The 21,697-nt window shown below is 37.5% G+C and overlaps 1 protein-coding gene across 1 annotated transcript in view; it reads right to left on the bottom strand.

Moving 5' to 3' along the window:
* Positions 1-1,124: 1,124 nt before the first annotated feature.
* The window catches only part of CNGB3 (cyclic nucleotide gated channel subunit beta 3), a 58,395-nt gene continuing 37,822 nt past the window's right edge, over positions 1,125-21,697 (bottom strand). Inside the window, exons 11-18 of the mRNA XM_031058503.1 lie at positions 15,488-15,629; positions 13,421-13,580; positions 12,988-13,085; positions 11,882-11,965; positions 10,213-10,331; positions 5,682-5,828; positions 2,988-3,168; positions 1,125-1,861 (exon numbers count right to left, since the gene is read on the bottom strand). Of these exons, the coding sequence (XP_030914363.1) occupies positions 1,628-1,861; positions 2,988-3,168; positions 5,682-5,828; positions 10,213-10,331; positions 11,882-11,965; positions 12,988-13,085; positions 13,421-13,580; positions 15,488-15,629 (1,165 nt within the window). The 3' untranslated portion in view covers positions 1,125-1,627. The remainder of the gene's footprint in view (positions 1,862-2,987; positions 3,169-5,681; positions 5,829-10,212; positions 10,332-11,881; positions 11,966-12,987; positions 13,086-13,420; positions 13,581-15,487; positions 15,630-21,697) is intronic.

Below are 21,697 nucleotides of genomic sequence, written 5' to 3' on the forward strand. Positions count from 1 at the left end.
GCAGTTGAACCTTCACCTCACTGCTAATGCAGCAGAACGTTCTTTTGAAAGAGATTATGGTTTGGGTCTTGTCAGAGGATTGTGGAATATGCAACATATGGAATTCACTCATCCAGCTTTTACTTGGGCAAACTTCCCACTGATTCTGGTTAGGCTTCCAGTTTTGCCTGTGATTACAGAAGTTGAAAGGCTTTAAAGAACAGGCCTACAGAATGCATAGCCTGTAGGGTCATAGATAGCCTGCAAAGTGAGTGTTTTATTTTGGCATGGTGCCGTGGTTGGCTGGTCAGCCAAGGAGCTGTGAAGCCTGCTTTTCCATTTCCTGGCTTGGCCTCTGCATGATGTTTTTTGTTTACAAAACTGTTCATCCAGTGGTATCTGAAAGGGGATTGGGAGAGAGAGGAGATGCAAACCCATAGAGGTAAAGAATGTAGTTGGGAGTTTAACTTAAAACACAGCTTCAAGCTTTTGTGTTTTAATACTCCATCTGAGGCTGATGAGTCGATGCAGAAGGTTGGCAGTGTGGGAGCTCCTGCATGGGAGGCTGTATCCCCCAGCTGTGGCACTCATGAAGGATTTACTGTAGTTCACAAGTGTGATGTAGCTAAGACATGGAGACACAGGTTTCTCTTTGTACCATTAGTCTACGTCTATGATGTAGATGAACAATTAGAGCATTGGCTGCAACTTTGCAATGCAGAGCCAGAAAGTATAAATCCTGCTTTTTATAAAATAGCCTTTATTTTTGAAGTAGCTGGTTTAGATACCAAGGTTCTTCAGACAGCTGTATCAAGTGCTTACTTGATGAGATGTAACAGAGTGCATGCCCAACACCTTGACAAAATCAAGCAAGTAAATCAGCAGCCTGAAATTATATGTCACATCTGGAGGGTGAACTAAGTCTTTCCCATGTTAGTTTGTCAGAATCAAAGATAGCTGGAGCAGATGTTTATGCTTTCAGAGGACTGGCAATAATTCTATAATCTACTTCCCTATTGCAGATTTTGGGATTTATTTTTTGACAATGGTTTTGTTATGTTGCTCTCTGTTCCAAGGTAAAACATCCCAACACATAGCACGTGCTGTCTGCTTTGAGCCATGCTGGTCACAAACCCAGGTCACCAATTAGAAGTATAAGGGGAGAAGGGAGAAGGATAGAGAGAAACATAAGGAGCCTTAGCAATAGTAGGGCAGTAGCAAGGAAAAGGATAACTATGGGGAGGCAGAGGAGAAAACAGAAAAGAATACACACAAAAGCTAAGAGCAAACTGAGCAACAGGAACAACAGGAAGAAAGCAAGGATAAAGAGGAGAGGGAAGAGGAGAAGTAGGAACAAGACAGAGTAAGAGAAAAGGGAGACCATGAATAAAACAAGAAACAAGTCGTCGTGAAATACAATCTGAGCTGTAATTTCTAATACACCAAAAGTTCTCTCTTCAGGGTCAAGGTTAAGAATATAAATAATTTGTGTAGTTGTGCCAGGAGAGGAGGGCAGGAAGAAGAGGAGCTGGTGCAGATTTTTCTCACACGTAGCCTCTACTTTTATATTCTATACCCAAAAGCAAAGTCCGGCCAGGCCTCTGAATGTAGCAAGACAAATAGATGGGGCCACACCCCACAGCACCATCTATTTATTTTCTTTCTCTTTAATTTCAACTTTAAGGATCTCTCCTTCTCCTGCTCTGGGGGATGGTGTCATACTAATGATCAGAGAGTCCTTACTGGTTGTTCTCTGCATAACTGCAGGCTTAGCATCTGCCTGTGGCTTTTCCTTTTTAGCAGGGGGTGCAGAGGGGGCTGCGGGCTCCACAGTTTTCTTCTCCTCTTCTTTAGGCTTGGTCTCTGTTTCAGCTTTAGTTTCCTAGAAACAAGAAGTTTAATGTTTTCCAATATTGCAAAAGAAATTCAGGAAGTAGTTTTATTCTGCACATGCCATGGACAGGCACAGCATGACAGCAGTATTAATGGTATGCAACACATGTAAACTTCTATTCAGATGCTGAAAATTGGTTTCTAAATGAAAAATGCAATTTCAGAATCAGAATATCAGTATAAAACCTAGAAAACACTTGTGGATATTAAAAATATCTGCTTCTTACTAATATAGGGGGATGAAACAGACCCCTTTTGGGGCACAGAACCCTTCCTTAGGTCTTGCCTTCCTTTATGTCCTTAAACTAGTGGAGAAACACTAGTGAAGTGTTACGTAAACCTTAACATACTTCACACTGCCCCCATTCCTCGGCCAAGCCTATTTGCTAATATGTTCACAAATACACACTACAATGAGCAGTATTTCTGCTCCAATCATATTGTTATAGTCATTGGTGTGAGCAAAGTTCTTTAGTTAACTTAAATATAACCCCAGCTGTTTCAGCTATAAAGAAAATAATTCTACCACCTTTGGGTAAACATGTAGAAGTGAGCAGGTTCTTATTAACATTAACATTTCTCAGAACAGAGTATTATGTGGGAATTATTTTTCATCAGCTAAAACAATAGTTTTCTCATAAGTGCAAGATATTAGAGATGTAAGCAGTTTTAGCTGTGTGGGCTACACTTTATATTTTGTCTTCAGGATTTTTAACAACCACAGATCTGACACTGAGTTGGAAAGTGCGCCATGTGCCCGAGTCAGCTGGATCAGATTACTGTGTTTGGGTATTTCTGTATTTACTGTTGTTTGCATAAAATTAGATTATCAGATGCCCTTAAGACCTTTGTAAAATCCATTTATCCTTACTTTCTTTGAGGATTTTTTGTTTGCTTGCTTTTTTTCCTTGCTTTTGTTTTCTCTGGTCTGCATAAAGTCCAGGTTCAGAAAGATCGAACCAAATTTTAGAATTAATGTTTACAGAGATTAGGAAAAGTGGTTATATCTCAGCTACTGGGAGTTTTTGCTGTTGATTGCAGCAAGGCTGAATTTTCATCTACACTGTTTGCCCAAGCCCTCTGAGTAGATTCTACTATGTTTTCTGTGGCTTTACCTGAGTTTCTTGTTGTTTCTTCAGCTGCAGCAGCTTAGCAAGGCCTTCTTTTCCTTTTCCTCCAAGCATTGCTTTAAACAATTTTGGAGTTTCCTGTTTCTGCCCGAAGAGACTGGCCAAGCCTCGTGGTTGTTGCACTGGTGGTCCTGGAGGAGGTTTCCCCTTCTGCTTCAGCAGCACCCTGGAGAAAGAAGTGGATAAGAACCCACAGTGGTGCTGTGAAATTGAGTGAAGTTCCTGCAAAGCTGAAATACCACATTTATGGTATTGAAGATCTGATAGCTCTTACTTTGTTCCCGGGTCAAGTGACAAGAGCAAAATTGGAAACGGTAAAGGTTTTGCCCTAGGCTCTGGTAGAGATGGAGGCACCTGTTCAAATCTGGAGTTGCTTACCTATATCCTGGAGTATAAAGAAGGGCTCGCTCAAATTAAGGTGTCACAAAAGAGATCAAAGGGAAAGATAAGGAAAGAAGAGGTGTGGAGGGGGATGGGTGCCTCATCCTGAGATAGCAGTCTCTTATCTGATCTGGATGGAAATCCAGAGAGCATTTGGTGTTCCACCAGGACTCCAGTTGGCACTTCTGGAGGAAATACTTTACCAAACTAACTTCCAGCATGGCTCATCTCTCATAGGTCAGGTCAGACAGAGGTACTTAGTTTTGGTCCTCTTCAGTACAAGAAGACATCCTGACAATACAAACACTACTGCCAGCCTTGTGGCAGACTAGGTTTTCACACCGTTCCACAGCTGTACTGATTTGCAGCCATAATGACAAGAACTGAGAATGAATAATGACAGCAAAGATTAGATGAAAGATCTGATACAGATGGGACCAGTAAAAAGCAGAGGGTTCCCATGCTTTCAGTTTCTATTAGATTACTGTACAGGTTTCAAGGCCACTTTTCTATCCTTGCAAAAGCCCTGACTTAAGGCTCTTTGTGAGTGAAGACTATATTCGCAGTCTGAAGTATAGTAAATCCCATAATACTATAATTTTCTCCAGCATCTTGTACTTTGGGAATTTCAGAAGTGAAGGGTTTACTTACTTTTTCTACTTTTTTTTTATTTCATTGCCACAAATTACAAAAAGATATACTTTAGCAGCTTGCATGTTTTATTATGCAAAAAACATACAGGAGTTATTGGGCAGGTGATAATAGAACAAATTTCTTTCTTGAATAAATCCTTTCAGTTTATTTCAAGGAGCCCTTTAAGGGTGTCAGATGGCCAAAAAGAACTCTAATGGAAAGCTTCCAGGGCAGAGCAACTGGTAACTCCATTCCAAAATGGAGCATAACCACAATATTTATGAAAACAGTGCACAAATTTCCTCTTTGTGTCTAGTTTTGGCAGAATTTGTGGATGCCTTGACTGGTAAGGAACATGGCCTCCTGCACAGGGCAGGTACTGCATATCTTTAAAATTAAACAGAATATCTTATTTTTAGTCTGATATCTAGAGAAGTCTTTGAGCTTAAATGGGAGTGCAGATCCAAACGGTGTATTATTAAGCTCCACAGTTGAGAAAGGCTGTCTGGAGGAAGCAGAATTTAATGGATGGGCAGAATATGCCTGGGGTGGGCAAGAAAGAGAAGATGCAGCGTGGGACAGAGAGACAGGAATAACAAGGTCATACTATCGTTTAGACAGAAGCTGGAGAGAAGTCAGGAATTATTAATGCTGGGGATCAATGGTCCATGCATTTGTTCTCCTTTTCTACCTGTTAATGCTAGTTTTGAAAATTGAGCAGTCAGCCCATTCTTTGTCTGGTTTCCTTGTTCCTCAGGGGCATCATGATTCTCAAGATACTGTTGTTTGACTACCTAGGCTGTTACAACATGATGAATGCAGCCATTTGCTAGCACTTCTGAAAAACAAATATCTCTCCTGTGTTATGTTTAGTCTTTGGGAGAATTTCAAGTCTGTGACCAACCTTCCAACCTTTGATAGCAATTCGAGACAACAGTTAAGACCACTAGGGGTGCTGAAGTATACTAATAATGACAAACTGTTTCAAATATTTGGATCTTTTAAAAGGTAGCAAGGTACTCATTTTGTCATAATTTTATTACAAAATCTGACAATACTTTGCCCTTTCAAAGCTGTGAAAATGGTGATCCTAACAAGCTACAGCCAAAGGAAGGTGAAAAGCAATCTTGGTTTGAAATCCCATTTTGGAATGCTTTTAAATGAAATGCACAAGTATCTAATCTGTGTAGTTCCATCTTCTCAGGCCTTACTTTCAATCCATTCCTAACTGCTGCTTAAGGTTTTGGAAATGCATACAAGTCTGTGGATGCATTGAAGCATATCTCTATAGAATTAATTGCAAATGTTTTGTTGCATCTTTGAAAACCTATTCCTTAAACAAGATCTGTCCTGCAGTTTCTTTCTTGATGATGTAAGGAGTCCTGATAGGTGTCCCTATCTCCTATTTTTGTTTAATGTTACCTTAAATAAAATGCATAAGGGAACTATATTGAGGATTTCATTCTACTTACCACATTTCCACAACCCTTGGAATTCCTTCCAAGACCATGCTTTCAGCTAGAAACTACCAGGCAAATCTGACCCCTAATACCAAATGTGTTTACAACTGTTATTTTCCAAGAAAGGAATGCAAATCGTCTAAAAGTCACAACTGTCCATCTTGCAGCTAAATGGTATGATTTAAAAACTGTTTTTAGGACATACTTTGCTTTCTTCATAAGAAGTTTTTCTGAGTCAGGATAGTTCACCAAGATTTCATTGAGTGTTTTCTTGTCCAGAATGAAAAGGTTGGCAAAACCATGAGCCACCACGTTGGCAGTTCTTCGATTTCCTCCACCCGCAGCTAGTAGGCTGGAATGAAAATAAACTCCATCAGTTACAGTGTTGCTTGCCCCAGTGAGGAATCTCTCTGCTGGTGCTTCTCCACTAAAGTCCTTGTAAAGCTCATGGAGCTGACTGTTCTGTCCAGTGTTCTGTAAAGGCCCCGTGCAGTTGGGATTAGAAATTCCATCTCAGGAAGGCAAATTGTCACTGGAGGTCAGGCATATGTAGATGCTAAGGACTGTGAAAACTTTTGCTAATAGAGATACCCACAGTTCAGACTGCACTCTCTTTAGTTCTTATGTGAACTTGGCATTTCCTCAGTTTTATTGCTGAAAATTATTTCCATCAGTACTAGAACAGCATTATTTACAGTGAATGAGAGATTGTCCCCCAAGGATTTTTTTCCTGAGTGAATAACTTCTGTGGGGCTCTTGTTTTCGGTTTTCTCACACACCTCATTGCATGTTTAAATGTTGGCAATGAACAATAGAGTTTAGGAAGGTCTTTCAAGCTGACAGTTATAAACGTGTCTGCCAGAAAAAGAAGGCTATTTTGTTTTGAACGTAAGACATTAGACCTGTTTAGCTAGCAGCAGTTGGCCGGAGAGAGGACATGTAAGAAAGAGTTAAATGTACAAATAAAAATAAATTTTTCATCCTGCACCAAGCAATTGAAGAGACTTCACTCGTCAGCTCTGCTGATAAGTAAGAGAATTTGCATTTTGTTTTTAGTACTAAAATTGCTCTATCACTTTATTCAAGATCTAACCCAAAATTTGTCCTTTAAAGATTTCCCAGTGAATTAATATTTTTAGAGAGCATTTAGTATTCTCTAAATTTAAAAGTAATTAAAAAAAGATATTCTGAACCCCAGTAAACAAGAATTACTACCCATCTGAAGTAATAATAAAGGATATATATTTGTTTTAATATTAAAGATATTTACAAAACATCTTTCTAAGTATTGAATCATATAGATAATATATTTAATTTATAAAGGATAGTAGGAGACCTCTGCAACTGTGTGTGCAAGGCTAGTTTTACATGCTCACAGTGTGTTTTTCTGCAACTCAAGACAGCAATCAATACATGGACTGAAGCTGAAAATGCAGTTTATCATCTTTTTAAACAATTCTCTATGATTCCTCAGATAGAATAAAACTCTTTACACAATAGGAAAATCTGCTAAAGAAAATTGCAAATAACTTTTGAGCTCTGATGAATCACTTCTCAACAAGTTATTGAACAATCATTTTTAGGCTTTCCTAACAGAAAGCTCATTTTATCAAGGTAGACGGGGACTAAAGAGATCAGCTTTTTCCTTATGGTGATGTTGTGAGCTGAATTTTACAAGTAAGGCAGTCTTTGCTCAAACAGAATCATCTTCTACTAAGGACAAAGTTATGGTACTTCAGCATTCAATGTGGTTTGGTTAGTGTGTGAAGAGTTACATGACCAAATTTTTTAAAACAGATACATTTGCCTTGCAGGGATTCTTGGTAATGCAGTATCTATATTAATCACAAAATTTGCTTTTTTTACCTAATATTTTTTACTCCAGTTTTGAGCGTCAAATGCTCTAATAATAGTAGAAGTTGATAACCTTAGAATTCTTATGGTAGCAAATTAAATTTCAAGCTGTAAAGTTGTCAAAGTGATGACTCAGCTTATCTATTGTTTTTATAGCTGATCTCTGTGGGAAGCTGCTGTTAATAGAAATTGGGGAGTGGCTTGTGTTATCAGCTGAACATGCAGGGTTGTGGTGGCTCAGCTGGGCACCTATGTGCGTATGAAGAGAACTGGCAAGTCAGGAAAGGGAAATAGGTCTGGATCTTGCTTCTGATAAGGATGTCAAACTCCAAAGAGCAGAGACTATGGAAAATAGCAGCTACTACTTTGAGGGAAATCCTGGACCAAAGTACTGGAAAACATCATCTTTCACAAAACTAAATAGTCCCTGTAGTTTGGATTTTTTATATAAAGTTTAAAATTACAAAACAACTGAAAGCTGATGCTGAGATCAAACATTTAGAGATCTTCCTTTCAAAAATTTACATAAAATGGAGAAATGTTTTAGTTTTTCCAGAATTAACATTTTCTGATAGGAAATAGCTCTAGTGAAATACCAGTAAATGGATGAATGAGCACATCTGGCTTCAAGTGTAACTTTCTCTAGGCTAGTGAAACGTTTTTATAACGGAGTTTCTTTCAGCAAAGACAAGTGAATTGTCTTTGCTGATGGGATCTCGTTAAGACAACAATCTGTTTGCTTCTGACTCTGAAATTATTTTACTTCCCCAAACTGATATCTATACAGGAAAGTAAAAATGAGGTTAAAATATTAATTGGAACTCCTATAACTTAATCCCTGTCTATAATAATTTTCAAGGATGAAATTGTCAAGGGACATGTTTGGTTGTTAGTCCTACATTGGCTTTCTAGTATAATTCAGGGAATTTTTGGAAATAAACAGTTTTATTTTCTTCAATTCCTTTGCTCCTGGAGAATTTTAAGTATCATTGACATGCATTTTGAACAGAGTGAGATTAAATAGCAAACATCTTATAATTCATGTACCTAAGCCATTCAGAAGGTAGCTGACATATTTCTCCAAACAAATCTTGAGTTGGAAATCAGAAGAAAAACATCCTGATATCAGGTTATAACCATTATGAATGAGAGGAAAACTTGGATGTCCTAGAAAAAGTAGTACATAATCCATTAAAGAATATTTTTTTCCATTTTCCTGTGATATTCTCTATTCAGACGACCTTGAAAAAATTTATATAGAAAGGCACAATACAAACTCATTATTTTCTAGCACCTTGCCACTAGGAAGAGCATATCTCTGCTGATAAGCTTAGTGCATCGTGTCTGCCAGTTGCTGTGGATTTTTCTCCTTGAGTTTATCCACTGCCTGATATTTTATATGCAAATTACACGCGTCTGAATGGGTTTGCTGCTGCAGTAGGCCAGTGATGAATGAAACAAGACTAGAAGTGTAGTGTTATAGCATTGCTGAGGGTTTTGCTGGCCATATTGACAATTGTGTATAGAGTAACGTGCAGGGAAATGAATCTTTAAAGGTCGTTGTGTGGTTCTCGCATGGAAACAAGCACTCACCTGTGTTAGATCAAAAGTGTAAAAATCCCTTCCTTGTTTTGAAACCAGGAGTTATCATTTCTCAGTTTAAAATACAAATCTCTCACTTCAAATACCAGACTAATAAATAATTGAGAACCACGTGTGTGTTACATATGGGGTCTGCTTTAGCTTTTCTTCTGTCTTTTCATTAGTCAGCCCTTATTGATGGGTTCATTCTCAGTCTTCCTGCATAACTTACAATACAGCCTTTTGTTTGGAGGCTTTGTTCAGGTAATTATATTGTCACACAGAGAAATACCTTCCAAATAACCTTCTCCAAGAACTGATATAATTTCACTTTCCCACTTAATGAACAAGTTCTGTAAATGAGATATATCAGATGTTTTCCACTTCAGGTCTAAGCAAGTTCTGTACTCACATCGCTTGACAAACAGGAATGTTTCTCCTACTACAAAGGGAGACACAACTAGAGGACAAATGTAAACCTGGACCAGAGCTGATTATTGCTTTTCAAAAGGCAGATGAAAGCTACCAGCAAGAGCATTAGCAATGACAGGAAGGCAGCTGGAAGAACCAAGGATCCAGTTTATCACATGCAGCAGCACATTTTTTTTATTACTTCTCCTTGGGCCAACCCCAGCAGAGGGATGCAGTGCCTAAAAACTAATACTTGATTGGTTAATTGGGGAACTTAGCACATAAGAGTTAATGGATTTTGCATAGCAAGTACATGCAGAATATAAAAACCATTTGTAGCCACCAGCAAAAAAATTCTCATTCAGATAAATTCAGACAAAAAATCTGGTCTATCCACCTTTTTTCTCATCTTGTATGCTTTTAAATGAATACTTTTTTAAATTGGGTTGTCTGACTTTCAGCAATTTAATCAGCTCTTAAATGAACTATTTTTAATTGCTGTTTTAGATTTTTGTATCTATTTTGTTGGAGATTAATTTTTATCTTTGCCATCTGTCGTTTAAGGGCACCTGGTCTTATTATACAGACAATAAAATGGATTTGGTCCTCCTGTATTGCAGACAGCATAACAGGGAGATGTGTTACATCTTTAAAATGCTAAAGAAGAAATTTGTCTCTATATCCCTGTGTGCACTGATCAAAACACTGATCCCAGATCTTACCTTTTTAATCACTGGTGCTTCACTTAGATTTTCCTTCACTTACATGCATCTCCTTGCTCAGTGTCCTCTTTGTTGATCTTACATCCTTTCTAGCCTCCCCACTGTCACACAACCACAGATTATTTGGCAAGTTCTAAAAAAAAGTATTAAAAACTGTGATGGACCTACCTGATCTCCCCAAATACAGCTCCTGCTCTTAGTGTAACCAGGACTTTGGTACCATCAGGGCCTCCGAGGACTTGAACTTCACCCTGTTTGATGATGTACATCTCTCTGCCAATCTCTCCCTGGGTATACAAACACATAAAGAGCCCATGTTTTAGCAATGGCTTTTTTTTATTAATCATATTACAGGTCCTCCTTTAAATATCTTTCTAGTCTGTCATGAGCAGAGGGTGTGCCACTATTATGAGGCGAAGCGGTAATTTAGTTTTAAAAGTGAAAAAGCAGCAGCAACAGAGCCAGGACTTTGCACTTCCTATCTCTTCACTTGGTGCTCCAAGCTTGCATGCAGCATCTCCTTGGTGAATAGGGTGAGACCAACATGCATCCAGGGGGAAGGTGGTTCCAACATTCCCTGCTTCATGTTGCAGCATTAATAAGATTGCTATGGTTGTTGGTCACTTGTATAGTAGACTTACTTATATAAGTGAGAGGCCTTTTAGCTCTGAATCAAGATGTAATAAGTTAATCAATTTCTCATGGCCTGTCTTTGTTAAGAACTGTTTGCATCAGACTGCAGTATCAAGGCATTGAATCTGTGGCTGTCCCTTATTCCCTCTGTTGTGCCAGAGTCCCAGCTGTAGTCTAAGATCCTTTCATGCTGTGCATTGTATAAGTAAGCACACCAAACTACTCTTCAACCCTTCTTAGCCAACAGCAATTCCGGGATTGGTCTTTGAAGGGACACACTTGATCCTTCAATGTTTTCACAAATGTTTAACTTTTACACAGTGGAGTCAGTGGAGCTAGCCCAGCATTCTGGAGGAGGATTGTATGCTTAACTCTGGGAGGGAGCAGGACCTGAGTGAGCATGTTGGACCAGAACTGCTAAAGACAAGTTAAGGGGTTCTGATAGTCGCTTTTCTAGGTGGTGGGGCCTGTGGTCACTTGCCAGAGCAGTACTAGTACAGATTACTACTCATCCCCCCAGGCTTTGATTGCATCTGACTTTGCCCTATGTTTACATGCCTCCTGGAAAGAGACATGGGCTCCCTGGTCAGAAGCTGAGCTATTTACCTGTGAACAACCTGTCTGGCCAGGTTTAAGCCAAAAGGTTGAGACAAGATAGACATCTTTGCTAAGAGACTGTGTGACAGCATTCAGCTGGAAACCTGGAGATGGCTCAGAGCTGTGAGTGAAGGCAGAGCAGATCCTGCTGGAAGGAACTCTATGGGATGCAGCGTATTTTCTACATTCTTACATAATTCTACTTAAGTGTGTCTGAGTACACAAATGAAGCACAGACAAAGCATTATAGGCTGAGACCTGTAGGCTGGGTTTGTATGCATAGAAGTATAGAAACATTATGTTTGATCCATTTTAAATATTAAATTTTCATGAGCTATCATTAGATAAACCATATTTACATTAAATACTTTCCCATCTTACTATAATTTCATGGTTGGTAATGTAAGTAATAAAATTCATATTGTCTTGTTCTAGATAGAAATTTGAGAGCATATTTGTTGTTATTACACAGGGTAGCTTAATTAATTTTATGCATTCTAATTCAGTCAGGATTAAGTTTATTTAAAGGACATTGTTGACCGATATCTGAACTCTTTTTCTAAAACACATAGTATTATTCTTATTTGAATAAAACAAGAATTCTCACCTTTTTGCAGACAAAGTCCCCAGGTAAATATACAATGGATTTCAACCTTAGCAGCATGTCATATATCATCTGGGTATCACAGCCCTGTTAAAATAGAGTTGATTACTCTGCTAATTCAGTATTAAAAGTGATTATCAAAAGCCTATACAGGAATAATCCAGGATTCCATAATTAGAATGCAAACTCAAAACATCATAAAGATCAGCTACTAGAGCTGAGAAAGGACTGAAAGAGTTACTATTTCAAATACTGATGAAGTTCTCTATGGGCTGAACATGTTTTCATTGTTTTATAAAGCGAGTTTCTGTACATCTAGGTTTTCTGAGGAAGCTCAGTTGGTGTTATGTTCAGAGCTTTATGTGTCTTTAATGGGGTTGTTATGTTTTTTTTTTTTTTAAACCAGTCCAGGGGAAAACAACTGATTCTGTCAAATGCTCATATGAATCTATGAATTCTATGTCTTCAACAGATGTAGAAAAAAATGCTCAGCCATGTAATTCTTTTATAGGTGTATCATATGATTTCTCACAACCTAACAAGAAAATTGTCTGTGTGGACTTCTAAAAACTTCGGGGTCTCCTTGCTTTTGTCCCAGAAATCCAATTTTAAGTACACATTTAAAGTGTAGCTATGGAAAACTACCATGGTAAGTAAAGAGAAAGCTCCTTTGCACCAAAACTGACTATGATGCAGCTTTCTCTACATCAATATTACATTGCCAGAACATGGAGCATGGGTGACCTCTTAGGCAGACCTGGGTGGCCACAGCAAGGAAGACTGTGTCAAAAATTAGATTATTCTCTGACTGTTGAGATGAGTTATACTCTGAACTCACTCACAGTCTGACCATACCATCAGCTATAGGATGTGGTCATAACAGGACTTTGTTCTTATCTCATTTGCTTCTTTTGAGATCACCGCCTCGACACAAGAGAAATCCAAATGCAGGCACTTGGGTTTGTTCTGACGTCTCCATTCATGAGATATTTCTGTGACTTATTTTGCCTTGCATACTAACAAATGTCCTAAAGAGTTGCAAGATGTACAAAACAAAGTTTCTGTATGGAATACCACATATTTATGCATTCTCTTGTAAAACTACTTGCTTTGAATAAGTCCACTTTGTTGACAATGGAAAAGTTCACATCAATTGCAACAGCTAAGTGCATTTTGGTTGGCATCTGCTCCAGTAATTCTGATTCATCTGGGGAAAAAAAGAAAAGACAAATTAAGGAATGTCCACAAAAATGAGCAAAATAACTTAATGAGTTCAAGTGAGGAAACAGCTAGTATGCTTTTACTAAGATGCTTAATAAATCTTGTCTAAAATTATTACCAAAACATTGTATTAATGAATAGAGTTTATAGAGTATTAAGAATCATATTGCCTTGTAGTTTCTTTCTTTTCCAAAGTAAGTTGAGCAGCCTCCTCTCACTTCCCACATGCAATTCAGAAAAGGAGAAATGTGAATTTCACCCTATATCTGTATCTGTACAACCACTCTCACTGAGACATGCTAAGTAACTGGAAATTCTCACCCAGCATTCCCTGAGAGTCCCATGTGTATTCATACCACATTCGAACACGATTCTGCACCAGTTTTGGAATAGAATAGGTGTTCATATAGGAGACAGTGTTGTCCACACAGGAACGAAAGTAGTTCTGCCCTGCTGTTGCTGCTCCAATTACGTCTCTCATCTGCAAACATCAGTTGTTGTTACCACACATTTCAGAAAGAATAGTCTTGATTTTATTTTGTCAGCAACATACGGATTATAATACTTTTTTCAAAAAATTATGCATTCAGCTCCATGTTTTGAATAGGTGCTTCATCTGCTTTTTCAGAAACATTAGATTTAATCTGATTGTCTGATTGTAACATGATTTTAGAGGAATTGTTTCTGGGTTTTAGCTTATTCTTCTGTCTTGTATTTTTGGACATGGATGAAAATTATAGATAATACTTTTCTTAAAAATCCATAGCAAAGCTACTCTGTATTTGGCATGCAATGAGACTTAGAAGCTAAGAAATCTGGGCTGAATTTCTGTAATAGCGTCATCTGACACCACTAAAACTAAGATTGTGCCACTGTTAAATAGCTGAGATCAGCCCTAAGCTCTGAGAGCTGAAAGGTGACCTTAAAGTTTTTAGCGCTGGAACATCATTTAACATTTCAACTCAAATGTGATTCAGTTTTTAGAAAGTGGATGAGTTAATGTTCATAGATGTTCCTTCTTCAAAAGAATAAGTATTCAGATGTGATTTTAGTGGAACGGTTTCATGTGGCAGCTGCCAAGGATTAATGTGCCATGGCCTCAATTTTGCTCTTTATTACAGAGATGCAATTGATTGTAATGGGAATAAGAATTTTTAGGCAAGTGTGCTAAAGCAGAAATAACTCAATAATTTTAAGGCTTCTTTGTAAACAGGAATTATAACCAACAAACTGCAATGAAGCAGCTTGTGGGTTAAGGTTTAAAGTATGAGACTACAAATGACTACACTCGTTACAAAAAGTCATCTGTAGACTCTTCTTGGGGAAATGAGGCCTTCATTGATAGTTACAACATTTCAGGGAAAAGTTATAAATATGCAAGCCCCGAAGCTTAATTCTATATACTTGAATTCAGTTATTTTCCAGAAGAAATATTTTATATGTATGTATTGTTTTATTTTTGGTAATTCTGGTTTATGGGGGAATTTTAAATCCTATAAGGAAGAGTCTCTTCAGTGACAGTGACCCTTTCTTGCAGTTCTGGAGAGCAAGAGACATATGCAATCTCTGGCTGCTTGATTGAACTTTTCAAATGCTGTATTCAAAATAAGAATAAAATTTCAGTTTTAATTTATTTTTTTTTAATAATTAATTTTATAACAGGCATGGAGAAATCAAAAAGTCTGGAATGGTTTCTACAAAAATTAATAAGGCACAGCCTCACTCAGAAACCTCAGTATTTATTTTTCTGTAGGCAATGTGTTTTAAAACCCACAATCTAAAGCCCAAGTTTAATAGTTAAAAACCAGAAATATTTCAATTATGTTCATTTGGAAATATAACTGATTTGCTGTGCTATGGGCTTTTTTATTTCCCTTCTGCCAAATATTTCCCTTTCTACCAAGAGAAATAAAAACCAGTTAATTTTCAGATTGACAAATATATTGTAATTTGTGGAAGAGATCAGAGTTCTAGTTCGACAAAAATAATGGGATTTCCATTAATAGAATCCTGTTGGTAGTAGTACTGAGCATGACTTATTTAACAATCACAATTTTTATTTCAGATTTAACAGTATAATGTGAATGTCAAGGATTTGTCTCCTTGGCTGTGAGTAAGGAAAAAAAATAGGAATTATACATAGTTTCAAGAGTCATCTGTGTTCTGCAGAGTCTTGGCTTTTAATCAGCTCATATGCAAAAGAGCTGCAAAACAGGGAACGGATTAAGCAATTAAACGCATGTATTTATCAGAAAAATAAGTATGTTTGGCATTAAAATAGAGGATAGAAATTAAACTTTTTTCTCAGAACTAAAATCCATTAAATTGAATATATTATCACTACATTACAGTAATTTGAGTGTAACTTGTTATTGATTTTTTATGTACCTGACCAATCAAGCTGGAGAAGACAAAGACACCCATGAAATAATTCAGCAGTTGAAAAATGATCTCAAACAGCGTTTGTGGCTCTGCAAGGCCACCGATGGTGATTAAACTCCGAACGGCCCAGTAGTAACACCTCAGGTACCTGTGGATACAAATAGCATTTTTGTTAGACTGCAGCTACTCATGTGTTTGAAGTTAAGCATATGCCTGCCTGAGTTGGGCCTTTCAGTGATGCTTTTCAGTCCAAAAGACTTTCAGCATTTTGTAAAGTGTTGTTAATTTATAAATGATACAATTACATAGGCCAGGTTGAGTTGAATATCCTCACTCACAAAATAAGAATGTATGGAGCATGCAGATATAATTTACTGTTCTCCAGTAATTCTAGGTAGCATTAAAGAAGACTTGCGTACAAAATAAGCCAAGATGGACATTACAGTGTTAGAATGCTACCAGTGAAGATGGTCAAAAGCAGTGTTAAAGTGTGGGAGACTTCCCAGAAGCTCTCTGTAGCAGCATAATAGGTGCTCAAACACCTGAAGGTCTCTTTCTTTACTGTGAGGACACCAGTGTAAAGCCCTATGGTGGGAATGACAAATGCAATATCATTCTTCTTGTGTCCATTTTTACTCCATTTGTTGTGCTGGTCTTCCTCCCACTCTGCTTCTGAGCACCCTTCATTGGCTCAACCGCCGGGTTTTGTCTAAAAAGTTATATATTTCCACAAGCTGTGTGTTAATTCAGCTTCTCCACACCACTAAATCAGCACTGAAAGATTGACTCCTCTGTTAATATATCCTAGCTGCTCATCTCCACAACTCCTTCTGTCACCTTAACAAAATCTTTCATGCCTTTTTCACTACAGAGCCTTTTGCCTTCAAGTCATCTATTTCTACTACAAGTTTACGAAAGGAGCAAAGGACCTGAACAGAATGCTTTAAAAAAGTACCTTGCCATTTCTAAAATTCTGATTTAAATCACTTTCTAGAACATGGTAACCGCAAGCAATGCAGCACTGCAGTGGGGAGTAACTTGTTCAAATCATTGTTGTGAGAATGCTATAATTTCCTTCTTTTCTGAGCAAAAAAGTGACTGGTTTAAATATATTTTTAAAAGCCTACTATTAATTATAATGTGACTTCCCAAGTTTCTGGATAATCAGCCTTCATCTTTGCTGATGATTAGGAAGGGAACTTCATTTTACTTAATTATAAAGTGGTATTTTCTATTACTTTAGCTGTGACTACTGCTTCTGAAGCAATGATGATTCTTATGTGTGTTGAATTTTATTGCGTTTTAAATAATAATTTAAAAAACCCAAAACAGCCCCTCCACCCCCAGCACTAAGACACAGAAGAAATACTTTTGGAGATAAGTTTGTTTTGAAATAGAAAGTCTCATGTGCCTCTTCTCATGCCTGCTCTGAACCTGAGGACACCTGGTCTGCTTGCAGACATTAGTTCTATTTCAGACTCCTCTCTTTATAAGATATGAACTCTACTATAATAAGAGGTTCATGTAATAATACAGCTGCACGGTCTGTTTTGTGCAAATATGAGAAAATAAACTCACAAAAACAACCAATTCCAATGAAGTTTGTTTTTTCTTAAATCACTTGAAAGTGTTTTCAAGTTTTTCACCCAAAATACAAGCCTTTACCAAGAAATTGATATCTGTTTTTCATTACAAAGTCCCTTTTTTACTTGGTTGCAGACTAAGAAAATGCAGTAACAGTGATCACTTTTACCATAGTGTTCTAGCTTTAGATGTTTACAGTCAGAACTGGCCATTTTCATGAGCCCTTAAATAAAAAATATCATTGCATATCTTCCATCTTGACATTTTTGCTTGTTAGGGATGCAAAATGAACTGCTGGATTGCGCCACAATAATATTTTCACTTGGGATAAGAAAATCACATATGCATGTTTCCAGCAAAGTATGCATAAGTGGCAGCTTTTTCTTAGACTTCTGTAGCATAAACAAATAATAAGAAAAAGACTGAGGTCCATTTTGGAAGAATTACAGATTTAAGCATAAAGTGATGCTTCTAGTTTGGCTGAGTGTTATTATGTAAAACATATTAATATATTGATTTGCCATAACTGAGAATGCTGTGGTGCTTGAAACAAGTATAATTGGGTAATATAAAAGTAAAGAAATTAACAACATTTCTGTGGTACTTACTTTAGGAATAAAAAGTAATTAAGCAAATCACTCACCCTCAATGGCTCTGTGTGCCAAGTTTGCAAACTCCACCATGACAGACAATATAATCTTTATTCTGGGAATGTCTACAAAGAATGAAAGCAGCTCCTCAGAAGAATTTAGGGGTCACATTCTTCTTTGCAGTGTTGTATGTCCAAAATGTGAGAGTGTTTTTATATCTTTCTACCCTTTCTTAAGATTTAGTTAATATACTGTATTCTTCTGTGATTTTACTTCAAAAGAAACTTTCTGTTGTTAAGGGACGTGATATTCTCTGTCTCTTTGGAGCAGGTTTTCTCAATTTATGCATTTTTTGTTTTTATTTTAATCTGAAATGGAAGTTGCACAGTTGAAATACAGAGCAGCTTTTTTCTTCCCTAAGAAGGGGGGAAATGAGATTGTAAATTTTGTTTGAGGAAAGCCAGAAAAAACAACTCCTATTTCAACAGTATTAGCAGCTCTGCTTCCTACCAGCATGTGTCTGGAAACACTCACTGTTCACTACACAGCTTACCAGCCTGCTATAAAATTACTGTTGAAGTAAACAACAGTCATGAGACAAGAAAGGGATTTTTTCCTCTGCACATCATAGAGAGTATGTTTATCCTTCAGGCAATCAAAGTACTAGATTTTTCCTTAAAAAGAATCCTAGGTATGAAAACATTCAGAAACATTGCAAATAAGATACCTTGTAATATTATGTCAATAGAAATATCTTTGTCAGAAAAGTCCATTTCAGAGTGCACTAAACTTCTTTCATGGTTTTGGTTAGTGTAGGTAAATCAAGTCCTTGTACATGTGTCTCTCAACTTTTAAGGTGATATTCACATATTCATTTCAGCCCAGGGAAGCATTGTTTCAGGACTATCATGTTTGACTCTTCTCAGATTACAGCCAGGATGGGTTTAAGCAGAGTAAAGCAGCAGCCTTTATAAACTAATGGCTTCCTTCTTGGTACCTCTTCTAGAGTGATGTGTTCATCAGGTGCCTGTGGGTCTGATGGTCTCAGGCACAGCAGAGCAAACTACAAAGCTTTTACTTAAAAAAGTATGGCTGTGGGTAGCATGTCTGAAAGTCTGACATACGAGTTGGGCTGTGCATTCACAGCTTGCCTGGAGGCACAAAACTGTCTTTGCATAGCAAGCACTGAGATCATGACACCTCAGACCTATTGCAAGAGCAGTGCACAGCTGAAACCCACGAGACGTGTTTCAAGATTTGCCAGTCTCACTGTGCATTGGGCAATGCATTCCAAAGGAGTGGATTTGTTCTAGACACTTACAGTGACCATTTTCTGGGACTTACAGATATTCACTAAGTCTGTGCCCAGAACAGGAAGGCAGCACGCTACAGAGAAACATAATTGGTACGCAAATAGATGTCTTAAATTTACCAAATAATTTTGCAGACTTCTTGCAAGCAGCAGAGGTACACCATGAGCAAAGTGAAATTATTTGTTTTGCCTAAATTTACTGCTGACCCGGAGGGTTTGCATGAGAATTTCAGCTGCCTAGTTTTAATTTCTCTGTGAACAGTGATGAAAGAGAGATACTTCCTTGGAACAATTCAGAACAATGACATTGCCTTGAATCCCTGAAAAAGGAAGGATTTGTGCATTTTCCTCAGGGATTAGGGAGATTGATCTTTTACTTAGGTAGTTAATTTAGATTGCAAATAAACACATATATTTGGAATTGTCCGCTTAAAAGACCTTTTCATTATCTGCTACTGTCCTTGCATAGACTCTACGCTCTGCTGCTGCTGTGCTTCTGCTTTAGGAGAGGCTGAAGTCTTGCCTAACTCAAGCTGTGCACTTTTAATGCTGGAAACGTCCTGTGTGGCTAATTTGGGTATGTTGCAGGGAGGTAAAGTTGACTGCCTTTTACATCTCAAGTCAAAGGCTTGAATAGAATAGAATTGAATAGAGCTACTTTGATAATCTTGCTTGTTGTTTGAGTGTTGTGTATAGCTGTTAGTTATAGATTTAGTTCACAGCTATTGTGCCTGTTCAGGAACATATATGTAATCAAACTAATAATAGGAACTGCTGTCTGTTAATTCTTTTTAGTCTGGAAAAAGAAAAGAAAAAAATCCTAGGAGTGTTGACATTTTTAAGAACTCGTTTTAGCCATGACTAGCAATATTTTATGGACAAAGCAGGGATTCCACATAAGGCATTAGAGCCAATCAATCAGTGCAGATCATTTTCTGTGGATCAATGTCATCTGAGACAGCTAGAATTTTGGTTTACTTGTCAAACTGCTTACTGTCATTTACAAGTAGCTATGTATCCCTAATAGTCTTTCTGAATATGTTCCCGTTTCTTGTGAGACTACTGGCATATTTTGCTTCAAATACTGTCAACCCTGAATGCTCTGTGAAAGAAAAATTATAAGTTCACTGCTGTGCCATAATATATGCTGCAGTACTAGTCACTTTTCCTGACATATTGTTCTTATATCTGCTTTCCTAATAAATGAATATACCTAGAAATATCTTGTCTGATAAGCTTAAATTCACTTACATCTCTAATTATAACTAATGTTCACACAATGCCTCTGTGTGTGAAAAAATCCTCAAGCATTTGATGATTAGATTTTAGGTCATGCCTAGTTCTCTAAGGGGATGACTATTCCACACAGTCAGCATTTGCTGTTAGTGGAATACAAAGCTATATTTTATTAAATGCAGCTCATTGTAGGATACTCTTTGGGGTTCTGTGTTCATGGCACTATATATTCCAGTATGAGTTAGATACAGGCAAAAGAATAAAGTCATACACTCACCAAACAATTGTCAAGATGAAGTGGATTAATGTCTTAATGAGGTTTAGATGGATATATCATAGAACCATTGAATGGTTTGGGTTGGAAGGGACCTTAAATGTTATTCAGTTCCAACCTTCCTACCATGAGGAGGGACACCTTCCACTAAATCAGGTTGCTCAAAGCCTCATCCAGCCTGGCCTTGAGTACCTTCATGGATTGGGAGTCTGCAGCCTCCCTGGGCAACATTCCAGTGCCTTACCACCCATATAGTAAGGCATTTCTTCCTAATACATAAATATGTCCTTTTTCAGTTTAAAGCCATTCCCCCTTGTTCTATCTCTGCATGCCCTTGTAAAAATTCCCTGTGCTGCTTTCTTGTAGGCTCCCCTTTAGGTACTGGAAGGTGCTATGAGTTCTCCCCATGCCTTCTCTCCTCCAGGCTGAACAGTCCCAACTTCCCCAGCCTGTCTTCACAGGAGAGGTGCTCCAGCCCTGGGATTAACTTAGCGACTTCATCTGGACTCATTCCAACAAATCAATGTTTTTCTTGCATTTGGCTATTTGAATATTCAAACATGCATTTTATTTAAGAATCTCAGTTTAATGCAAAACTTGAATTATCATTTTATTCTCACTGTTTATAACAAATCTGGTCTAAATTCCATGTGATTGCAGTGTAACTTCATTTGAGAACTTCTTTTTGTCTCCTCATGGAAAAAGTAGCGCAAAATGTCAAAAAACCTGGCCACTGTGAACACACAAGGCATTGTCTGTAGTAAAGCCAGTAAATAATTTTGACCAATTGTTTTTCTGAGAAAAATGTGAAATATTTTTGTCTGTGAAAAACAGGTAATTCTTTCTTGCCTGTTCTCTAGACTTTCTGAAGTAGCATTAAAAACTTGAAGACTCTATTTTCAGAGTTTACACATTTCTTATTCTTATGTACCTCACTTTTTGTGTATGAGACAAGTATTCCTAAGGATCACATTAAAAAAAAATAGCTATAATGGAAATTGCTTCTGCATTTTTCTTGTCAGATTTCTGGAAACCTCAATCCTGCAAATAAACACCCAACTATAGCTTCACTTACTTAAATGATTCCACTAAGCTCTGTGATCCTGCTTGCACATGTCTGACTGCAGTACTCAAGCTGTGTATTTTAATGGTGTGTGTAAACTTCAAATATGTCTCTTTTTTTTTTCAAGAGATAGCCCTACATATGAAAAATCAGTGCT

This window comes from Geospiza fortis, unplaced genomic scaffold (genome assembly GCF_000277835.1).
Source record: "Geospiza fortis unplaced genomic scaffold, GeoFor_1.0 scaffold7, whole genome shotgun sequence".
NCBI lineage: Eukaryota > Metazoa > Chordata > Aves > Passeriformes > Thraupidae > Geospiza > Geospiza fortis.